At 36.7% G+C, this 22,859-nt stretch overlaps 1 protein-coding gene across 1 annotated transcript in view; it reads right to left on the reverse strand.

Annotated features, from left to right (window-relative positions):
- LOC150103969 (outer dynein arm-docking complex subunit 3-like) overlaps positions 1–22,859 on the reverse strand; it is a 248,381-nt gene that overhangs the window by 94,267 nt on the left and 131,255 nt on the right. The window contains exons 5-6 of the mRNA XM_090397109.1: positions 18,368–18,625; positions 6,438–6,581 (exon numbers count right to left, since the gene is read on the reverse strand). Of these exons, the coding sequence (XP_090253235.1) occupies positions 6,438–6,581; positions 18,368–18,625 (402 nt within the window). The remainder of the gene's footprint in view (positions 1–6,437; positions 6,582–18,367; positions 18,626–22,859) is intronic.

Raw genomic sequence — 22,859 nt, forward strand, 5'->3', positions numbered from 1 at the left:
GATTGCAGCTGTAGAGCGGTATTTTGCAGATCTTACTGAGAATCACTATTGGGACAGGATAATGGTGCTGGAGCATCACTGGAATAAATGTATTAGTCTTAAGGGAGATTGTATTGTAAGGGAGATCAAGAAGTTGCAGCTGTAGAGGGGTATTTTGCAGATCTTACTGAGAACCACTACAGGGACGGGATAATGGTGCTGGAGCATCGCTGGAATAAATGTATTAGTCTTAAGGGAGATTATGTTGAAAAATAAAAATAATTTAGAAATAATAAATTCGTTTTTTAATTGTTAGTCCAAGAACTTTTCAGACCACCCTCTTAGATATATAGATTGGCCTATAATTTGAAGCTACAATCTTATCACTACCTTTATTATTATTATTATTATTAAACAAGACCTCATGGAGTCAAAGACTCATCTAGGAGGTCCTTTTATCTCACACACATCTCATCATACCGGGTCTTAAACACATTCAAACATCTTGCAGACACCACACTCTCAGGCAAGGCATTCCAATCATTCACAACTCTGCACGAAAAAAACCTGCCTCTCACTCCCCTACTCACACCCTCTTTATACAGTTTCCAGGTATGACCTCTCGTTCTCCCCTGATCTCCCACTATTCTCTGTAGAACTTCTCCACCATTGATCCTATAACAACCCCTTACCAACTTGTAGGTCTCTATCATATCTCCCCTCTTCCTTCTCTCCACTAGACTCTGCAAATTACATCTTTTCAATCTTTCCTCATACTCAACATTCCAGAGGTCAGAAACTATCTTAGTCAGTCGCCTTTGGACCCTTTCCAACATCTCTTCATCCTTCTGAAAACCAGGTGACCAAATCTGGGCACAATAGTCCATGTGTGGCCTAATCAAAGCCTTATACAATGGAACAAGAATCTCCCTACTTCTACACGTCAGTGTCCTCCTCATCATTCCCAGAAGTCTTTGTGTTGACTTCACAATTTTGGCGATGTGTCCCCTAAATTTTAGATCCTTATCCACTATCACTCTCAGATCTCTTATTTCCTCTACTTCCAACAATATATTCTCACCAAGCATAAATTCTGCATCCCATCTTTGTTTTCCAAATTTTAAAACCTTACATTTTGCTTGCCCAATCGCTCAATTTATCCAAGTCTTCTTGCAAGGCCACAACATCTTCACTACTCTTTATGGTTCGTCCCAACTTTGCATCATCTGCAAACAACTGAATATCTCCATCCAAATCTTCGCCAATATCATTAATATACAAGTTAAATAGTAATGGCCCTAAAACAGATCCCTGAGGCACTCCACTAGTGACTTTCCTTTTCCTGGATATTGCACCCCCATACACAACTTGTTGATACCTATCAGATAGCCAGTCTCCAATCCAATGCACTAATCTAATATCCAACCCCATCTGCTCTAGTTTGACTGTCAACTTATCATGAGGTACTCTATCAAAAGCTTTTGCAAAATCCAAGTATATTACTATGTATCCTTCTCCTCTGTCCAAGGAAGCAGTCACTTTATTGTAATAAGTAAGTAGATTACTAAAACACGACCTCCCTTTAGCAAATCCATGCTGTCCATCAAAGATTATACCATTGTTGTCAACCCAACTCTGGATCCTAGTTCTCACAAGCTTCTCCAACAACTTAACCACAACACCTGACACACAGATAGGCCTATAGTTTGATGCTTGAGTTCGATCACCTCCTTTATGAAGTGGCACAATCTTGCCCTCCTTCCACTCTTTAGGGACTTGACCAAGTGCAAGACTTGTATTAAAAAAATATGTCAAGGCAGGTGTCAACTCTCTGGCACATTCCTTCAGAATACGCGGTGATATATTATCAAGTCCTACAGCCTTATTTACATCTAGTTTACTCAACTCCCCAAACACCTCTTGCTCACTTACAGTCAGTCTCTCCTCCCCATCATCAACTGCTCTTAATCTCTCTCCATGAAGTCACATTCACAAGATTGAAAGATCTTTATGAACTGCTCATTAAGTATCTCCACCACACATTCTGCAACAGCTGTCTTTATACCATTTCCTCCAATCAATGTCATCCTTCCATAATCATTCTTTCTTTTGCTGGCTGCATATCGAAAGAACTCCCTAGGATTCTTTTTAGCTTCATTAGCTAACTGCTGTTCATACCTCTCTTTAGCTACTCTCACCAACCAAGTCACTCTCATTGCCTGGTCTTTGTAGAACTCATGAAATTGGTTAAGTCCACTTCTCTTATGCTGCCTCCACAATGCCCTTTTTCTCTGTATTGCATGCTTAATCTCTTTATTCATCCATCTCACACCTAACTTATTGCAACATTGGTGGCAACATTTATGTTGTACAATTTTACCCTCCTTCCACTTCCTTGGAAACTGTACTGTTTTAAGACTCTTATTAAACAGGCATGCTGCTGCCAATTCCCTGGAACATTCACTTAAGATGCGTGGTGTATCTCCTGAAATCGTATCACCTTATTCACATTAAGGTTATTTATTTCCTCCTTATTAATACCTTCTGCTCACTCATAATTAAGCCATCCTCTCTTATTTCTTCTACATTTAAGTTCTTCATGATTCCACCCTAATCAGGATGAAACACCCTTATACAGTTTGATCACTGAATACCTCAACAATGTCTTCTGCAACAGCTAGCATTCTTCTGTTTTCATTCATTAACGTCATACTACCAAGATCATTCTTCTTTCTACTTGCCACATATCTAAAAACCTCTCAGGGGTTTTTCTTAGCCTGATTTGCGAATTTCTGCTCATACTGCACTTTTGTTTTCCTTACTAACCAAGTCACTCTCCAGACTTGTTCTTTATACTCTTCATGAAATGATTATTACCATTATTCACCTTGTACTGCAAGGTGAATAATGTCCCAAGTACCTTCTTCTTCTTATTCCAGATTTCATGTTTAAGCTCCTCATTCATCCATTTTAAACCTACTTTATTTAGCCTTTTGTCTTCAGAATACATTCACACATTGATGCTGTTATGTATTTCTTTGTCAGTTCCCAAGCAGCATTTATTTCCTTACTGTTCAACTCCATGTTCCATGTTATAGCTTCAATCTGTCTCCTAAGATTGTTGTAATCACCACAAACCAGGTGATCACTATATGATCACTCTCACTAACTAGAGAAAAGTGTGAAACCCCCTCTCACAATTACATCCTCTGATGAAACGATCAGATCTAAAACTCTTGATCCTCGTATGTCCTCCTGTACTTGCTGCCTGAGATAGGTATCTCTCATGAACTCAAGAAATTCATTTTACTTATTCCCAAATGTTATCTCTTCATTGCAATCTATAGTGACATAATTAAAATCACTCATAATAGTTACCCTTCGTTGTTCACTAATCCCAGTTATTTATACATTTCTTCATCACCACCCTCCACATTTCCGGACCTATAACAACATCCAAATAAATATGTCTTCCTGTCAATCTCCACATTACACTGTACTGCTTCATAACCATTGCCAGTATATCCCTCTTTCATGTCTACCTTACGTGGATATAATTCCCTTGTTATCATCATCGGCACTCCGGCTTCCTTCCTGTCCTTTCAAAATTCGCGAAAAATACTGTATCCTTCCATTTCTGTTCCTGTTACGATATCATCTTCATTCAACCATGTTTCACTTATAACAATGATTTTGGGGCAAATAAACTCAACAATGAAACCATTTCATCTCCCTTATTTTTGATACTTCTGGCATTTGTAAACAGACAGAGTAATTAATTTTTATGTCTGTAACCAGTCCCATCCAAGATACTTGTTAGTTGTGATTTCCCCACACCTGCCCTTTCCCAATCATCTTTATCACCACTTACCACATATATCCACTCAGTCTCTATTTCCCCACCCATATCGCAATATACCTCCATCTTCACACACACACACACACACACACACACACACACACACACACACACACACACACACACACACACACACACACACACACACACCTCAATACCACTCTCCTGATTTTTCACTTCATTTCTTGCTTCTGATCTCTTGCATGCATCACACACTGTACTTCCACAGACACTGTGCTTCCATTCAGCAACACTTTCTCTAGTGCACTCACTCCAAAGCCATTCACATGCAACCCATCACGCCTGTATAATTTCTTTCTTTCCTCAAACACATGCCATACATTCACAAACTGTACTCCATTCTCCTCACTCAGCTTTACTAGCATGCCATTTATGTTTTTGGCTCTCCGTTGCAACTCATCATTGTCATACCTCAGCAAAATACTGACAGCCTTTTCCACTACACTGTTATCTTTCACTCTTCTCGATAACCTCCTGATATTCGCCCTCACATGCTCCATATGTCCAGCTAGATCATTTATCCATACAATCACCACTAACTCTCTTGCTCGTTTCTTCCTCATGTCAAATGCCTAAATTATCCTGTTCATTCTCCCTCTCGGATATCAAGCCTTACGGACTCTCTCATTAACTGATCCTCTAACTATGGAATCCTGGAATCACTCATCACCTCCTTTACTCTTTTTTTCTTTCAATTCTATTCTCTTGCACACTTATTAGTTTCCACTAAACATTCTAAGATCATTCCTTATTTCTGCCTTTCCTCATTTCATTTCATTTTCAATAACTCTTTCATCAAATCTTGTATTTGAACAATTTCACTCTCTGTCACTCTCACAGTCTCACTGACGTTTGCTCTGCCGCATCTTATTTCAGTAAATGATCCTATTGATCATTTACTGAAATAACAGGCAACAGGCTTCACTTTGGCGAAGTAAAATTATTGAAATTTAAGTGGATATTGAATACCACATTATTTCTTAGCCGAATAAGAAACTCAAAGATAGGATCAATCAGTCAGGGTCATCCAGACATGATCAACCCTATTGATCATGTCTCGAATGCTCTAGGCAGATGCATTGCCACTTTCACCTCCCTCCCAAAACCTTGAGGGACTCAGGGGAGCTTTGCATTAGCAATGGCTCTTATTATCAACTGAGCTCCAGGATACTCGTTATGAACACTATGAAACTTCAATGTTTTGCTGTGATTAGTAACCACATTCCTTATTGTAGCACTTTGACTATCTCATTTTGAACTCTTGTTTTTGACTATTATCTTCATATATTAAATTATTACTGAAACTATTTTTTTACAATTTTTGTGGGTGTTTCTTTCAAATCTCATATCATACTATTTTTCAACAAATTAAATAAAAAAATCATCATACAGTTTTAAGTCATTGTGATTTTTCTTTTTGTTTATTAATTTATGGAAACAAGTGTATTTACAAGATTGACATTGGTGTGTCAAAAAAAAGATGACTTTTATCACTCATAGGGGTCTGGATTAAATAATAATAATAATAATAATAAAAATAAAACTCCAAGATCCCTAGCCTAGTCAGTTTCTTCTAGCATAATTCTGTGGATATCTCATGACCCCAAGGTTTAATTTTATATTTACTAACATTGAAATGATAGCCATTTTCACATGTCCACAATTCCAGCTTATTCAAATCATTCTGTGAGTACTGCATGTCAGTTTGATTACCTTGTTTATATTTGCATAATCAAGAAATAGTTACATGCCTAACATTAAATTCTTCCCAATGCTATTAATGTTAAGAGTGAATAAATGGACCAAGAACTGATCTCTGAGGTGCACCACTAGTCACTATAAATCTTGCAGCCTCACTTCCCACATGAACTACTTTTTGATATTTGTCAGTGAACTATCCTCTTATCCAAACTAGTAGTTTATAATCCAATCTCATATTTTCCAACTTATGCAACCGCCTTTCATGTTGAATCTTTTTAAAAGACTCAGCAAACTCCAAACATATCATGATGTATCTATTCCCCTTGTCTAACTTAACCACCACATTATTATAAAATGTGGGCAAGTAACTCAAAAATTACCTTCCCTTTGTAAACTTATGATGTTCATTGCAAAGTATATTTTTTTGTCAGCCCATTTCTGTATGTAAGTGAGTTAGAAGACACATCCAATCTTAGCACCACCCATTACTCAAGGGTTCATATATATTCTTTCCACTCATGTGGAATATTTCCTGTGCCAAGACTCAAATTATATAGCCAGGTCAAAAGAAATTCAAAAAAGAAATGTAAAAGAAATACAGTATCGCTGTATTTGTACATTGATAATTAATATTTATGTTATTTTTGAAATTCTTGAACCCCCAAGTAGCAAATGAATACAAAATACTGAAAATCTTGGAATATGAACTTATAATATCCATAAATAATGCTTTTCATTATGATTTCTGCAACATATTGAATTCAATACATCATGGAAATATCAACATAATTTTATTAAATGATTAGTTAATTATTTAATAAAATGACTTTTTTGTTAATCATTCAACTTGGTTTAAGTTAATAAATATTTTACTTACTTGAATATTTGTAACTCCAACTGCTTCTTTGATTTGGTCAAAGGTCTCTTTGAAAGAGTGTAGTTGATTTTTCTGTTGCTCTTGCATTTGTTTTAATTTATCTATCTTACTAGAAGGACTGTCAGAAATTAAAGGCATTACTCTCTGAAAGTAAAAAAGCCTAGATTAAAAAAAAAAAAACAATAATAAAAGCAACAATAAAAAATAATAAAAAACAATAATAAAAGAAATTACAAAATTTCAACAAAAAATTGTAGTAAAATGTGGTTAGTGTTAAGCATGTTAAATGTAGTAGTTGTATCGGAACACATTTTGGTTTATATTTCTGTAGAAATAAATCTATTCAAATCAAAATCTATATATATATATATATATATATATGAAGTATACTAACAAATAGATAATTTTCTAAGACAGCTACATTGATGCTTTCTAATTTCTAAGACAGTGAACTACATTGATGCTTAACTGTAGTATTCAATAAAAAAATAGGAATCTGCAATAAAACCTGTGGAGTTGGCCATTTTTGTAAGTCCACCTGCTTAACTCAGTCAGCCTTTCTTCATACCTAACATTCCAGAGACCAGAAATCACCATAGTCAGTCACCTCTGGATATTTTCCATTATCTTTTCATCCTTTTTAAAACTAGGTTACCAGGTCTATAGCAATATCAAGCTAAATCTGTGCACCAATGTCCATATGTGGCCTGATCAAAGAACCATAATCTCCTTACTTCTACAAGTCAATGTCGTCCACATTAGTGCCTGAATCTATTGTGCAGTCATCACACTTTCGACAATGTGTTCAATAATTAAAGGAGTTTTTAATAGCACTTTTGACATAGTAAAGATTATTAGACACTTGTATTCATATGAATAAAGAATAATAATTTTTATTATTGCAACTATTTCAACCAGAAATTAATGGGACATCATTAGTGTATCAGCATAATCACAAGATGAGGCTAGAACAAAGAACATTAATCCTATTTACAGAGCTGAGTCACATGCCAGAATGCCACTATACAGGTAGTTACAAAGTCAAATGAGATTACAATTAAAGCCAAAACTAAAATGAAAATGATTTGAAAGACAAAAAATAACAAAATTTAGATAATAAAATAACTGAATGACACAGCATAACATTTAAAAAAAAGGGGGCGAGGAAGCACACCTTTGCCATTTATGAGGATGAGACTCTCCCAAATCTTGGCAATGGATAGGTAGTCATTCCAATATTAATTTATTTAAATAATTTATTTAATTTATTAAATACTTAATAAAATAAGTAATAAATGATATTACTTATTTTAATAAATGATATTACAACTAGTCATTGAAATAATTAATGAAATTATTAACATATTCAATTAATCAAATTATAATTATTTAATTCCAACAGTAATTTAAGTCATTACAGCAGTAACAGTCATTCCGATATTAATAACATGCTGTGTCATTCAATCATTTTATTTATTTAATTTTTTTTTTTTTAATTTTGTATTTCAAATCATTTTAACTTTAATTGTTCAGAATTTATCGGAATCTCATTTGATTCTATAAGCACTTGTATGGTAGCATTCCAGCATGTGGCTCACCTCTGTAAATAGGATTAATATTGTTTGCAGACATAGATTTCTGTGACTAATTGGTTCAAAAGACAAATTTTGGTGATTACACCATATGTTTCATTATTCAGTTATACAACATACTAAAATAATAGTTGCCGATAAGTTTCATAAATCGTAGCATTTACATCTTCAGGGGTAAATAGTATAACTTAAAGTTTAAAGAAGAGAAATTAATAAATACAAATCATAACCATCTGGCTATTCATAAACTCAAATAACAGAATGCAGATATAAAACGTTATTGATGTTGAACAATAATGGACGATGTCACGTGTTCTTGTTCTCGTTCATACAGTCCGAGCTCAGATTGAGGTAGATTTTTTATTAGAGCTGACCACACTTGATGGAGAATTAAACCTTGCTTTTTATTGCATTGGGTTGGGTTTTTCAGCATATTAGCAGCTTCTTTAAATTTTCTTATGTAACAGTTGTTTTCTATGTATGACATCGTCATTTTTTGCCAGAGTATATCGTGTCCAGTGGAAGTGGTAATGAAAGCAAGACCCGTTTTTTTGTTCTCTTTTGTATTGTATGTCTTTTTGGTGTTCAGCCATGCATATTTCTCCAGATCTTCCTGTCTGTCCTATGTAGCAAATCCCGCAAGAGCAATGGATTTTGTAGACTCCTGGTTTTTTAAGAGGATGATGAGGTGGATGTAGGAATCTTGAGATTTTTTCCATAGGAAGGAAGGCTACTTTTACGTTGTGTTTGTTCAATAATTTGGCTAGCTTATCTGTAACATTTTTGATATAAGGAAGCAAGATTGCATTTTTGTAATCCTGTTGTATTGTGTTGTTAGTTGGAGGCATTTTAAGGATTCTCTTGATGGTTTTTGTTTCATACCCATTCTGTTGGAGGATTTGTGTTAAGTATTTTAGTTCTTCATTACATCTTTCTTGTGTGCTCTGTCTCGAAGAGTTTTAATTAAGCTTATTTTTTGTGAAGGATAGTGGTGTTTGGCTGCATTTAGAAATCTTCCTGTGTTGGTCAGCTTCATATGTACTGAGAAGGAGAGTTTATTTTCTTCATTAACTTCTAATAACTTCATTAACTTCTAATTCCCATTTTTATCCCACAATATCATTCTTCCATAGTCATTTCTCCTCCTACTGGCCACATAGCTAAAAATTCCCTTGGATTTTCTTTGGATCTTAGGGCCAATCACCTCTCATATTCCAGTTTTGCTTTCCTTACCACACCAGTCACTCTTCTGGCCTGTGTCTTATATTCTTCATGCATCTTCTCTTCACCTGTCTCCTTATATCTCTTCCATAGCCTCTTGTTCGCATGCAATTCCTGTTTAATATTGTTTGTCATCCACTTTACTCTGAATTGTGTCCTCTTCTTCACTCGTGGTATACAACTTGCTGCTAACAAATATTCTTTCACAATTTCCCATGCACTAATGATATCCCAGCCATCCAATTCCTCCCTCCATGAAACTTCCTGAAGTTGACGTCTAAGACTATTATAATCACCTACTTTATAATTCCACATACGTTCCCATCTCTTTGAGACTCCTGCATGTCTATTCATTTTCCAAGTCAAAACCACATGGTCACTCTCTCCAGCCGGTGGGAGAGATGTCATCTCAGGTATTATCAACTCTTCTGATGCTATAACCAAATCCAAAACTCTTGAACCTCTTGTTCCCTCTGTTACATGTTGCCTAAGACATTTGTCCCTCAAGAATTCTAGAAATTCTATTCCCTTATTGCTAATTGCATCTTCCTCTCCCCAGTTTATATTAGTGTAGTTAAAATCTCCCATAACAATCATTCTTCTTGCACTTGCCAAACTCAACTGTCTAAACATTTCCTGGTCCCCACCCTCTGTACTCCTGGGTCTGTAGCAACACCCCACTAAATATCCTGTCTTTCCCACCTTTACCTCACACCATATGCTCTCAAAATCATTTGTCTCACTTCCTTCCAAAGCCTCCACTCTTAGAGGACATAATACCTTAATACCAAGGTATTAAGGTATTAGATGTGAATAAAATTAGATCCTGAATAAAATCATTACATCTAATACCTTAATACCAAGGTATTAGATGTGAGGTTCTTACTTGTATATTCAGTCATTGATCACACCTCTAATAATTGAATCTCCATACAGTGCTGCTTGCAGATACTTCCTTATGTTTTACATATGGCCATCTTTCATTCTATTCTTGTTCACTCTTCCATGCATATCTACAATTCTCTTCATTTCTCTCCAAATACGCTTTGTCTCTTACCTCATCTTTATCAACTCTGCTTTTAAATCCTGAATAAATTTTTCCACATCATTCACTCTTGCTATCTTGCCATTAGTCACACCACATTTTTTTGATGTCAGTCTCTTTTATTATTATTTTATTTTATTATTTTTACTGACACCTCCAGGGAATACGAAGACTCATCTAGGGAGGGCACCGACTATGCAACTCTATCTCCACAATGCAATCCACCAGCTAATGAACCGCAACTACACCAATGGCATCTACTGCCCACTATCGCCACTGGCATTTTCACAGACAATCACAAAAATTCATGCCCATGGCAGGATTCTAACCCATGGAGTTCTAACTGGAGAGTGGATAAGCTATCCACTCTCGGCCCACCAGGCCGGCATGTCTCACTCATTATCTTACCAATAATCACACTCTCCTTTTCACCATCAGTCTTACACGGTATCTTAACATCAGTAGCACTCTCTTTTTGCCATCAGTCCTGCACACTTTCTTACCAGTCACATTCTTTCTTTTTTTTTTTTTTTTGCCATAATTTTCACTTATTACATCATGTTCCCTACTCTGACTCAAAGAAACCACATAGTTCACCAGCATGTCATATTTTTTGTATACCCACACTTTCTCACCCTCTTATTCAACACTCTCAACATAATAAATATAAAATTAAACTTGAATGGTATGCCGGCAGAGCTGTGTGAGGAGAAAGGATTGAAGTTTGTAGATTTACAATATGTAATCGATGCCAGAATATTTTACAAAAGTGACAGATTATATTTGAATGGATTTGGAGTGAGGGAGATTCAGAAACTGTTGCTAGATGGAAAGTATAGTGTGATGATGCATGCAAGTGATCAGAAGTAAGAGGTAAAGTGAAAGATCAGGAGAGTAGAAGAAGAGGTAGCGTGAGATGAAGAGAGAATAAAAGTGCAAGAGGGAACAGGAAAATGGAGATCCTGGGTGGACAGGAAGGCACTACACAGGGAGAGTGAATGTTGGAAGTAGTGTTGAATGATCATCATTCACTGATTGATCATTATAGAAATGGAATAGATTGGAATGTGAGTGGGGGAGTAGAGACTTAAGATATTATTATTATTACGGGCGACTCCAGAGAGTCCTTAGACTCATCGAGGGAGGCCCTAAACATCATGTCCACATAACTACACGACATTCTCACAGTATCTATCATACCTTGCCTTGAACTCACTCACCATCATAGCACCCACAACAGACTCTGGCAGCTTATTCCACTCATTTACCACTCTAAAAGTAAAGAATCCAGCTCTAACACCCTTGCTAACCACACTCTTTCCCAGCTTCCATAGGTGTCCCCTAGTTCTCCCACCACCAGTCCTGATCTCAAAAATATCCTCTGAATTAATCCTATAGAAACCCTTTAGCAATTTGTATGTCTCAATCATATCTCCCTTTTTCCGCCTATCAACTAATTTCTGCAAACCACAAATCTTCAACCTGTTCTCATAAGGTTCATTCCATAGACCTGCTATCATCTTGGTCACTCGCCTCTGGATCCTCTCCACCTCCTCCCCATCAAGAAGAAACCTAGGTAACCAAATCTGGGCACAGTAGTCGAGATGAGGTCTTATCAAGGCTCGATACAGAGGTACAATAACTTGCTTGTCTCTGCTCGTCAAAGTATTTTTCAACAACCAAGTGAGTTGATGAGCTGATTTAGCCACATTTGCAATGTGCCCCTTAAACTTCATCTCTCTATCCACCAACACTCCCAAGTCCCTGGCCTCATCAATCTCCTGGAGTACATTTCCACCAATGTGGTATACTGCTGCTAATCTTTTCACCCCAAAATGCATAACCTTACATTTTGTCACATTAAATTGACATCCATTCTCCTTAGCCCAGAACTCCAATCTATCCAAGTCATCCTGCAAGATTTTGACATCTTCTGCATTCACTATTGCCCTACCCAACTCTGCATCATCAGCGAACAAATGAACTGTTCCTCTTAGATCCTTTCCTATATCGTTAATGAACAAATTAAACAGCAGTGGTCCAAGAACAGAGCGCTGCGGCACACCACTAGTCACAGGTCGTCTTTTGGACTCTACTCCTGAATAAACTACTCTCTGATATCTCTCCATCAACCACCCACCCACCTATCCATCTCACCAACCCTATATCCATTCCCATATGTTGTAGTTTACGGATTAGAATTCCATGTGGTATCCTGTCAAATGCCTTAGCCAGGTCCAGCAGTATCACTGTAAACCCATTACCCTTATCCAGTTCAGCCGTCACTGTGTTATAAAACTTGAGCAAGTTACTGAGGCATGATCTACCCTTCACAAAGCCATGCTGTCCCCCATATATATAGGATAAGCAAGATATGGGCAAGGACAGGAGTAGTGGGAAAATGACAACCAAAAACTTGGGTACGACTGTTATACACCTAAAATTGAACTGCTGTGTTTATTACAAATGCCAGAAATAAGGAGATGAAATTGTTTCATTGACTGAGTTTATTCGCCTGAAAACTGTTGAAATAAGTGACAAATGGTTGAATCAAGAATATATCCTGATGGGAATAGAAATGGAAGGGTACAGTGTTTATTGCAAGGATAGAAGGAACAAGAAAAGCGGGTGAATGGTGCTGATGATAGCAGGGGAATTTATGTCCACATAAGGTAGACATGAAAGAGGAAATTATTGGCCATAGCTTAAGGCAGTGTGGTGTGAGGTGAAGGTTGACAGGAAGAGATATTTAGTCGGATGTTGCTATAGGCAAGGGAATATGGAGGAAGGTGATGAAGAAATGTATAAGCAACTTGGGTTTGTGAATAAGGGATGAGTGATTTTAATTATAGCAGTATAGATTGGAAGAGATAGCATTCGAGAATAAGAAAAATTAATTTCTTCAGTTCTTGAGAGAACAACTAGCTTAAGTTACAACCTAGAAGTTATAGAAACACCTACCAATTTAGAGTAAATCTTCAGTTTAATATAAACCAAAATAATCACTCAATGTTTCGACTTTCACATTAAGGTCATTATCTGGAGTATACACATGTATATAATATACCAGAGGTCAGGCCAATAGTTTTAATGGCTTGCCAGTAACTTTAGCATACCATGTAGATTGTAGTGCAGCTTGTTTCTTTGTATTATGTGTAAAAGGCATGTTCAAAAAAAGACTGAACTTTTGCTAAAAAGACTTTATTGCTCATTTTACAACATTTTAAGCACTTCTCCTTCAAAGTAGTCCCCTCTATTGGTGATACACCATTCCCAACATTTCTTTCATTATAGGAGTGCTTCCTTGAACACACTTTTCTGTGATGCATGAAGTTCTCTTATTGCATTTTACCGAATCTCCTCTATGGTTTGGAAATGGCATCCTTTTCAAAGTAGTTTTAAATTAGGGAAACAGGAAAAAGTCTGCTGGGGCTACGTCCGGAGAATAGGGTGGACAGGGCACAACGGATACCTGATGTTTTGCCATATAACTGCAGATGAGTGACTTTTGAGCCGGCACATCGTTGTGGTGCAACATCCAAGTCTGGTTTTCCCACATTTCAGGCCTCTTCCTGTGCACAGCAGCTCTCAAATGTGCTAAAACCTCCTGGTGCAACTCTTTGTTCACCATCTGACCATGTGGTACAAATTCATAATGGACAATGAATCTAATCAAAAACACAACCAACATTACCTTAATCTCTGACCGACTCATCAATGCCTTTTTTGGTCAAGGAGACCCTTTCTCCACCCATTGTGATGATTGCATGGTGGTTTCAACATCATTAGCCATAAACTCACATCTCAATTTTTACTATGTTTGCAGTCAAATTTCACACACATGTTGTTCTTCAAGCTCTTTCATTTTCACTTTATCACTAATCTGATGAATAGCTTGTGCATGGGCTCACTTCATCAGATGTAACTCGACGACTAATGCTCATAGCAGAATGGGACAAATGGCAGTTTTTTTGTTTTTTTTTGTCAAAATCTGCCACTAGGTACGTTCAGCAGCTGCAGCACGCTCTCTCTCTCCGTGCCAGTTGGCACGCTATTTAAAAAGTTTGGTGTTTTTTTGAACACAGCTTGTGTACTCCAGATGATGATCTTAATGTGAAGGTTGAAACATCGAGTGATTATTTTGGTTTATATTAAACTGAAGTTTTACTTTAATATGATAGCTGTTTCCATAATTTCTAAGATGTATTCTGATCACCATGTAAGCATGAAGGAAAGGAAAAGAATTATCTTAAGTAGTAAGTATGTGAAGGAGGGCATGCGATGATCAAGACTTTTAGATCTGATAATTTCTCCAGATAATGTAATTGTGAGTGGGTTTTGCACTTTCCTCCAGATGGTCAGAGTGATCAGGTGGCTAGCCATATAAAGACTTCTGTGATGAAAGGATATTTGTGGAAATACAAGGCTGGTGATTATGACATGTTAGAAGAACGCTCGGAGCTATAGCATGGAATGAAGTATTGAGTGGTAAGGAAATAAATGCTGCTTGGTAACTCAAAGAAATATATAACAGCCTGAATGTGTGAATGCATTTCAAAGGTCAAAAGGCTGTATAAGGTAGGTCTAAAATGGATGAATGAGGATTATGCATGAAATCAGGAATTAGAAGAAGGGCACTTTGGAGGCAGCACAAGATGAATAACAGTAATAATCAGTTGTGTGAAAGATATATAGAGCAAGCCAGAAGAGTGACTCAATTAGTAAGGACAGCAAAAGTGAAGAATGAGCAAACAATTAGCAAAAAGGCAAAAAAAAAAAAAAAAAAGCCCTTTGGGAAAAAACCCTACATAATGAAAAAAAAATTATTATTTTTTCATATGTAGCAAGCAGAAAGAAGAATGATTATGGTAAGATGATGTTCGTGAATGGAAGTGGGAGATTAGTAACCTGCAGTGGACAGTCGAAGAATTCAGTGAGCAGTTCATCAGGGTGTTACATCCTCAGTGTGAAATCAGAAGCTCAAGTATAGAGAACAAAATGAGCAAAGATTTAATATACTACTTTATATGCATCTTGCTTGTTCAATACATTTGTCACCTTGTTATAGAACATAAGCAAGTTGGTAAAAAAACGAACTTGCTTTAACAAACCCATGCTCACAAGCACAAAGAATACCACTGTTATCAACTTACTTTTGTATCCTGTCCCTCACCAACCCATCCAGTACCTTAACTACAACTCCAGATATGCAAATTGGACTATAATTTGTTACCTTAGCCTTATCACCACCTTTGTGAAGTGGAACAATTTTGCCTTCTTTCCACTCCTTTTGGGTCTTAGATTTTTCTAAAGCTTTTGATAGATTTCCACACCACAAGTTGGTAACTAAAGTGAAGCAGATGAGACTAGATGATAGTCTGGTGAGTTGGATAGGTGACTGGTCATCAGACAGGTATCAGCAAGTTGCGTATGGGGGCACTATCTCAAAAGATGAAAGTCACTGGTGGTGTGCCACAGGTGTCTGTTTTGGGACCACTGTTATTTAATTTGTATATTAATGATATTGATGTTTACAGGAGGACTTGAATAGATTGTATGAGTTGGCAACAATATGGAACTCTCAGTTCAATGCTGCAGAAAGGTTCTGAAATTTGGTAGGCAACAATGGGATGCAAAGTATACACTTCGTGGAAAATTTTGAAGGAAGGTAAAGAGACAAGAGATCTTGGAGTGATAATGGAAAAGGATCTGATGTTCAGAGGGTTACACTGCACAAGTTTTTAATTATTACAATTAACAGATTAATACAATAATGCAGAGGATCTTAATGTGCAGAAATAGGGAGGTTCTGGTTCATAAGGTTTTGATCAAGCTTCGTATGGATTATTGTGCACAGATTTCTTCCCCTAGTTTTCATTGTGAGGAGGATATACTAGAAAGGTTCCAGAGAAGACTAAGGCAGTAACTGGTCTTTAGAAGGTGGGATATGAAGACAGACTGGGAGAATGCAGTTTGCAAAGCCTTGTTAGTAAGAGAAAGAGGTGATATGATTGAGACATTTAAGTTGGTAAATGGTTGTTACCAGGCTAATGTGGAATGAATTTTTAATAGAATGGGGAAAAGAGTAGAACGAGATGACAATCCTAGAAGCTGTATAAGGAGGGTGTGAGCAGGGGCATAAGGAGCAGGTTCTTTGCATGGAGAGTGGGTTGGTTAGTGGAATGCATTGCCTGATATTGTGGTGAATGAAGATACACTGAATGACTTTAAAGCAAGGTTTGATGGGCTGTGTGTGTATCAGTGTGTACCTTCCACACCGAGTCTTTTGCTTCCTTGAAGGTCTCGTGTTAATAATAATTTTCTGTTAATCATGTCTTACTGATGCCTATAATTTTTGGCTAAGTTGAGCTGACCAATGTCAAAAAACTTATTTCTGATACTTCTGGCATATTTATTTCAACATCCTAACATCCTCTTGCACTTACAATTACTCTTATGTAATTACCAACCTATTTGAAAAACTGAAACCTGTGAAATCACATTCAGCATTGCATTTTTATTTTTGTACACACTTATTTATCTGCAACATTGGCCAGACACATGCTTAATTGTATCCACCTATTATCTCTAGTTTCCCTGATTTTGCACTTACAATTTCACACCAAACAACACTTTCTCAAAACATCAAACTCAAAACCATTCAGATGTAGTCTGTCAGGCATATATAAGTCCTTTAGTTAATTAATTGTTCACAGGGGACATCATATTGATGCTGTATATTCACTCCTGTATCTCATTAGATTTTGGGAGCAAAGTCTTCTGTTCAAGAAGTGGTAGGGTTGCAGATGCCCTTTCCACAAAGAGTTAGTAGGACATTCACAAGTATCTATGCCCCTGATGGGATTTGAACCCTCAGTCTCTTGGCTGGAGAGCAATGTTAACCACTTGGCCAATTAGGCCAGCTTTAAGTCTTTTCATCCATCCAATTCTCTCCATGCATTTATAAACCTGCACACTATTCCTCCTGCACAATCTTCTCATTCACTCATTAGCAATTGTAGCCCTTCTTCTCAACTATACCGAATCAGAAGACACAATATTCACTTCCTTACTCTTCATTTTTGCTTCTTTCAACAACTCTTTCATATCCTCTCTCATTGCATATTTCTCCCCTTTTAAATCATTTGTTCCTGCCAAAACAATTACTGCTTTCACTTCTCCCTTCTGCAAACTATCCACTTCACCAGCATCCTATCCTTGATCCTTGCATCCGGGGAAACATGCTTTCATCACTTTCTCATTAAGTAAACCTCTATCATCGAATCTCCAGAAAGGAGAAATTACCATATTTCTCCTTTCTTTTCTTTCCTTTATCTTTCTTTATCTCCAGTTTCTCACACTTTCATACTTTCCCCATTCACTGTTTCTTTCATTCTCCCATCTGCTCTACCACACGACAATCTTTCTCCAGTCACTCTAACTTCTGTTTTATCCTATGATGGATGCCACATAAGTGCCCTACTTTACTTACTGTCACTTCATCATACACATTATTTTCAGCTACTTCTTTCATGATCCCATTCATATTTGACACACTATCATTCACTACTTCCACATTCTCCAGAACACTTTTACTATCTTTTCTTACATCTTTCATATTTGTCATTTCATTTTCATGCTTTCCACATGACTCACATTTCTTGCACTTGCACATAAAACATTTATGACAAACTCTCTCTCTCTCTCTCTCCACTCTCGCTTTCATATCATAATCCATTCACTCTTGGTAATGAATATATAAAACATACACCACATCATATAAAATCCCTCATGCTAAATTTGGTGAAGCTTTGAACATCATTTTCCTTGTAAGCATTGATGCCACGAAAAACACAAGTCTAAAGTAAGCAAGATATAATCAAAAATAATTACCAATATTCACTAAAATAAAATACTTATCTGTAGGGCACTTGCAATGCTGCCAGTGAAATGAAAAAGGTGGCACTTGCAGCTAGTGCCTTTCAGACTGAGACATCTAAAGAATTAATGAAAATTTTTTATATCAACATACACTGCTTAAACAATAAGAATGAAATATACAATTTATTTACTTTTTTGCTTCCTGTTGCAGTGTCAGTTGGTGAACTTTGTTGCCTTTGTTCCATCACTTGATTGAATTCATACACCACTTTATCTCTCTGATGGCGAGAACCAATAGCCTCCAACTCTATTTTAGATAGAACTGCTCGAGCTGCTTCTCTTGCTGCCTGTGCTTTTGCTTTAGATGCTAAAATGCTTACAATTTCTGACTGCTGCTGATGGAATTGGTCTTCTAGCTCATCAAGTTGCTTAGGCAGAGTTATAAGCTCCTATCAAAAAATGAAAATCTTACTATCTCAATAGAATTCCAATCTTTCTCTGCATACATGCGCGCGCACACACGCACGCACGCACACACACACACACACACACACACACACACACAATACTGATATATTATATATATCAGTATTATATAATATTATATATTATATAATATATAATATATAATATTATATATTATATATTATATACATGGACCTTTTTGTTATCAACATCAAATCCTTTCTCTAATTTATGCATTAGATACAATGGTTATTATTTTTATTATTATTATTTTTTTTATTAATATTATTATGCATCCAAGTAACTTGGTTTTTGATAAAACAAATTTTTTATTTATTTTTTCTTCTAATGTGAATGTCATCTACAAAAGCCTGTTAACCTATCATACATTAGTATAATAAATATTATGGGAGAGCTAAAGGTTAGATAATTTGGAAACCCTAAAGATATCAAGCAAAATATTTTCAAGCCACTTCACCTATCCAATTAAGCAGTGGTTTCACACCAGGTGATAAATTCATAACCCATCCAAAGACATTCATAAGCTTCCATGATTGTAGTGGGATTCAAACCCAAGGCTCTATTGGTTCAAGAGTGAAGGCGATATCACTTGGCGAACCAGACAAACGTTGGCTGTTAATCCTATCTCAATTCATGTGTTCTCTTGCAAGTTGTCTGTTTTGCATAGTGAAAATCCTGATACCACAATATCAGACAGGCTAACTTACCTTTGATTGAAAAGCCTTTTTGAGTGTAACTATGTAGATTTAATGGAAGATAATGCTGATAAGATTATGACAAACTGTTTTAATAAATTCATTATTTCATAAGGTTATATAGATATCATCAGAGATCAGATCAGCTAATGCCTAAGACATTCTTCTTCTTATTATTATTATTATGTTGGAGAAGCTTGTGAGAACTAGGATCCAGAGTTGGGTTGACAACAATGGTATAATCTTTGATGGACAGCATGGATTTGCTAAAGGGAGGTCGTGTTTTAGTAATCTACTTACTTATTACAATAAAGTGACTGCTTCCTTGGACAGAGGAGAAGGATACACAGTAATATACTTGGATTTCGCAAAAGCTTTTGATAGAGTACCTCATGATAAGTTGACAGTCAAACTAGAGCAGATGGGGTTGGATATTAGATTAGTGCATTGGATTGGAGACTGGCTATCTGATAGGTATCAACAAGTTGTGTATGGAGGTGCAATATCCAGGAAAAGGAAAGTCACTAGTGGAGTGCCTCAGGGATCTGTTTTAGGGCCATTACTATTTAACTTGTATATTAATGATATTGGCGAAGATTTGGATGGAGATATTCAGTTGTTTGCAGATGATGCAAAGTTGGGACGAACCATAAAGAGTAGTGAAGATGTTGTGGCCTTGCAAGAAGACTTGAATAAATTGAGTGATTGGGCAAGCAAATGGGGATGTGAGTTCAATGTTGCAAAATGTAAGGTTTTAAAATTTGGAAAACAAAGATGGGATGCAGAATTTATGCTTGGTGAGAATATATTGTTGGAAGTAGAGGAAATAAGAGATCTGGGAGTGATAGTGGATAAGGATCTAAAATTTAGGGGACACATTGCCAAAATTGTAAAGACAACACAAAGACTTCTGGGAATGATGAGGAGGACACTGACGTGTAGAAGTAGGGAGATTCTTGTTCCATTGTATAAGGCTTTGATTAGGCCACACATGGACTATTGTGCCCAGATTGGGTCACCTGGTTTTCAGAAGGATGAAGAGATGTTGGAAAGAGTCCAAAGGCGACTGACTAAGGTAGTTTCTGACCTCTGGAATGTCGAGTATGAGGAAAGATTGAAAAGATGTAATTTGCAGAGTCTAGTGGCGAGAAGGAAGAGGGGAGATATGATAGAGACCTACAAGTTGGTAAGGGGTTGTTATAGGATCAATGGTGGAGAAGTTCTACAGCGAATAGTGGGAGATCAGGGGAGAACCAGAGGTCATCCCTGGAAACTGTATAAAGAGGGTGTGACTAGGGGAGTGAGAGGCAGGTTTTTTTCGTGCAGAGTTGTGAATGATTGGAATGCCTTGCCTGAGAGTGTGGTGTCTGCAAGGAGTTTGAATGTGTTTAAGACCCGATATGATGAGATGTGTGTGAGATAAAAGGACCTCCTAGATGAGTCTTTGACTCCATGAGGTCTTGTTTAATAATAATAATAATAATAATAATTATTAACAACTGATCTCTCTGGAATCAGAGACTGAGCATGGAAGGTACACACTATTGCACACAATGCTCATCCAACCATGCCTTAAAATGATTCAATGTATCTACATTCACAACACACTCAAGCAATGCATTCCACTCACCAACCACTCTCCACACCCTCTTTATACAGTTTCCAGCAATGGCTTCTTGTTCTACCCCTCTTCATGGAATCTCATGGAAGAGATTTTATGAAAACTTTCTTCCATGTCAACCTGATAATAACCCCTGACTAGCTTATATGTCTCAATCAAATCCACCCTCCTCCTATTCATGAGGCTTTGTAATTTACATTCTCTCAATCTGTCCTCATCCTCCACATTCCAAAGACTACTGACCACCTTTGTGAATCTTCTCTGGATCCTTTCCAACATATCCTTGTCACCACGAAAACCAGCAACGAGATCAGTGCACAATAATCTATATGAGACCTGATCAAGGCCTTATACAATGGCATCATAACCTCTTTATTTCTGCATGTAAGGTTCCTCCACATCATTGCCATTATCTGATGTGATGTCTTCACAACTTGTGCAATGTAGTCGCTGAATTTCAGGTCCTCATCTACCATCACTCCAGATCTCTAATTTCCTCTACTTCCTTTAAAGTTTCCCCACCAAGTGTATACTTTGCATCCTATCGTTGCTTACCAAATCTCAGAACCTTACACTTTGTAACATTGAACTGACAATTCCATTTACATGCCATTCATGCAATCTATTCAAGTCCTCCTGTAAGGCCATAACATCTGCTTGACTCTGCATCGCTCTCCCCAGTTGATTTTCACTAGGTAAACCCATCAAAATATCATTAATATACAAATTGAACAAGAATGGTCCCAAAACAGACCTCTGCAGTACACCAGTAGTGACTGTCCTCTTACAGGATACTGTACCCCATATACAACTTTCTGATACTTATCTGACAGCCAGTTACTGATCCAACTCAGAAGTCTGTTATCTAATCCCATCTGTTTCAATTTAATTAATAGTTTGTTGTGTGGGAGCCTATCAAAAGGGTTTTGAAAATCCAGTACACCACTGTATATGCATATCCCCTATCCATGTTATTTGTCACTTTGTTATAGTACATAAATAAATTAGTAAAACAAAGAATACTGCTGTTTTCAACCCAAATCTGTATCCTACTTCTCACCAATCTCTCTAGTACTTTTATCACAACCCCAGATATACAGAATGGCATATAATTTGAAGCTAGAGCCTCATCACCATCTATGGATTCAAACCCAAGGCCCTTGGTTCAGGAGTGGAAACAATATCCTCTTGGCCAACCAGTAGCATAATATATTCTGAGATCGATTTATTTGAAAAAAAATACTAGTATCCTGATTGGGTTTGATTTTTGGTTTCATTAGATGCTTCTGAAGAAGAGTAGCAAGCATCTGTCAGAAATTTTTTGGCAACCTCTAGCAACCATGTTTGTTCAGATTGATAACATTCATCAGTGCTGGCTGATTTCATGAATGATCTCTGGCTGTTGAATCTATTAATGTGTTATAAGATGATTATGCCACTTTACCCGAGACATATCTTCGGGATGTAGTGTGGTAATCCTGATTTCCTTTATCCATTAAAATTATGTTTTTAATAGTCTTCATTTTGGGGGCAGAATGTCCTGAATGGCCATAACAGATAGCTTTCAGCTACATGGAATCTTATATATATACTTCTCGTAGAAAGACTTATATGTTGGTTATACATGATTATTAATTAACTTAAGGAATTCACAACGTACACTAAAATATAAATTAAATTAAACTTTAATATATATTTCCAATATTTTGGCAATGTCACATTGCCATCTTCAAAGGAACTTAAAATAAAGACAAGTGCACACAGGCACTACACACAGTAAATGAGGATGAAGCGAGGAAGTTATTGTTTATATGTACTGTTGTGACCTGTGTCCTGGCACAGTATGACCTTTGATGTCTTTGCACCATAAAAATTAAATTT

This window comes from Typopeltis vanoorti, chromosome 8 (assembly GCF_054136105.1).
Source record: "Typopeltis vanoorti isolate ZY-2024b chromosome 8, IOZ_Tvanoo_1.0, whole genome shotgun sequence".
NCBI classification, from domain to species: Eukaryota; Metazoa; Arthropoda; class Arachnida; order Uropygi; family Thelyphonidae; genus Typopeltis; species Typopeltis vanoorti.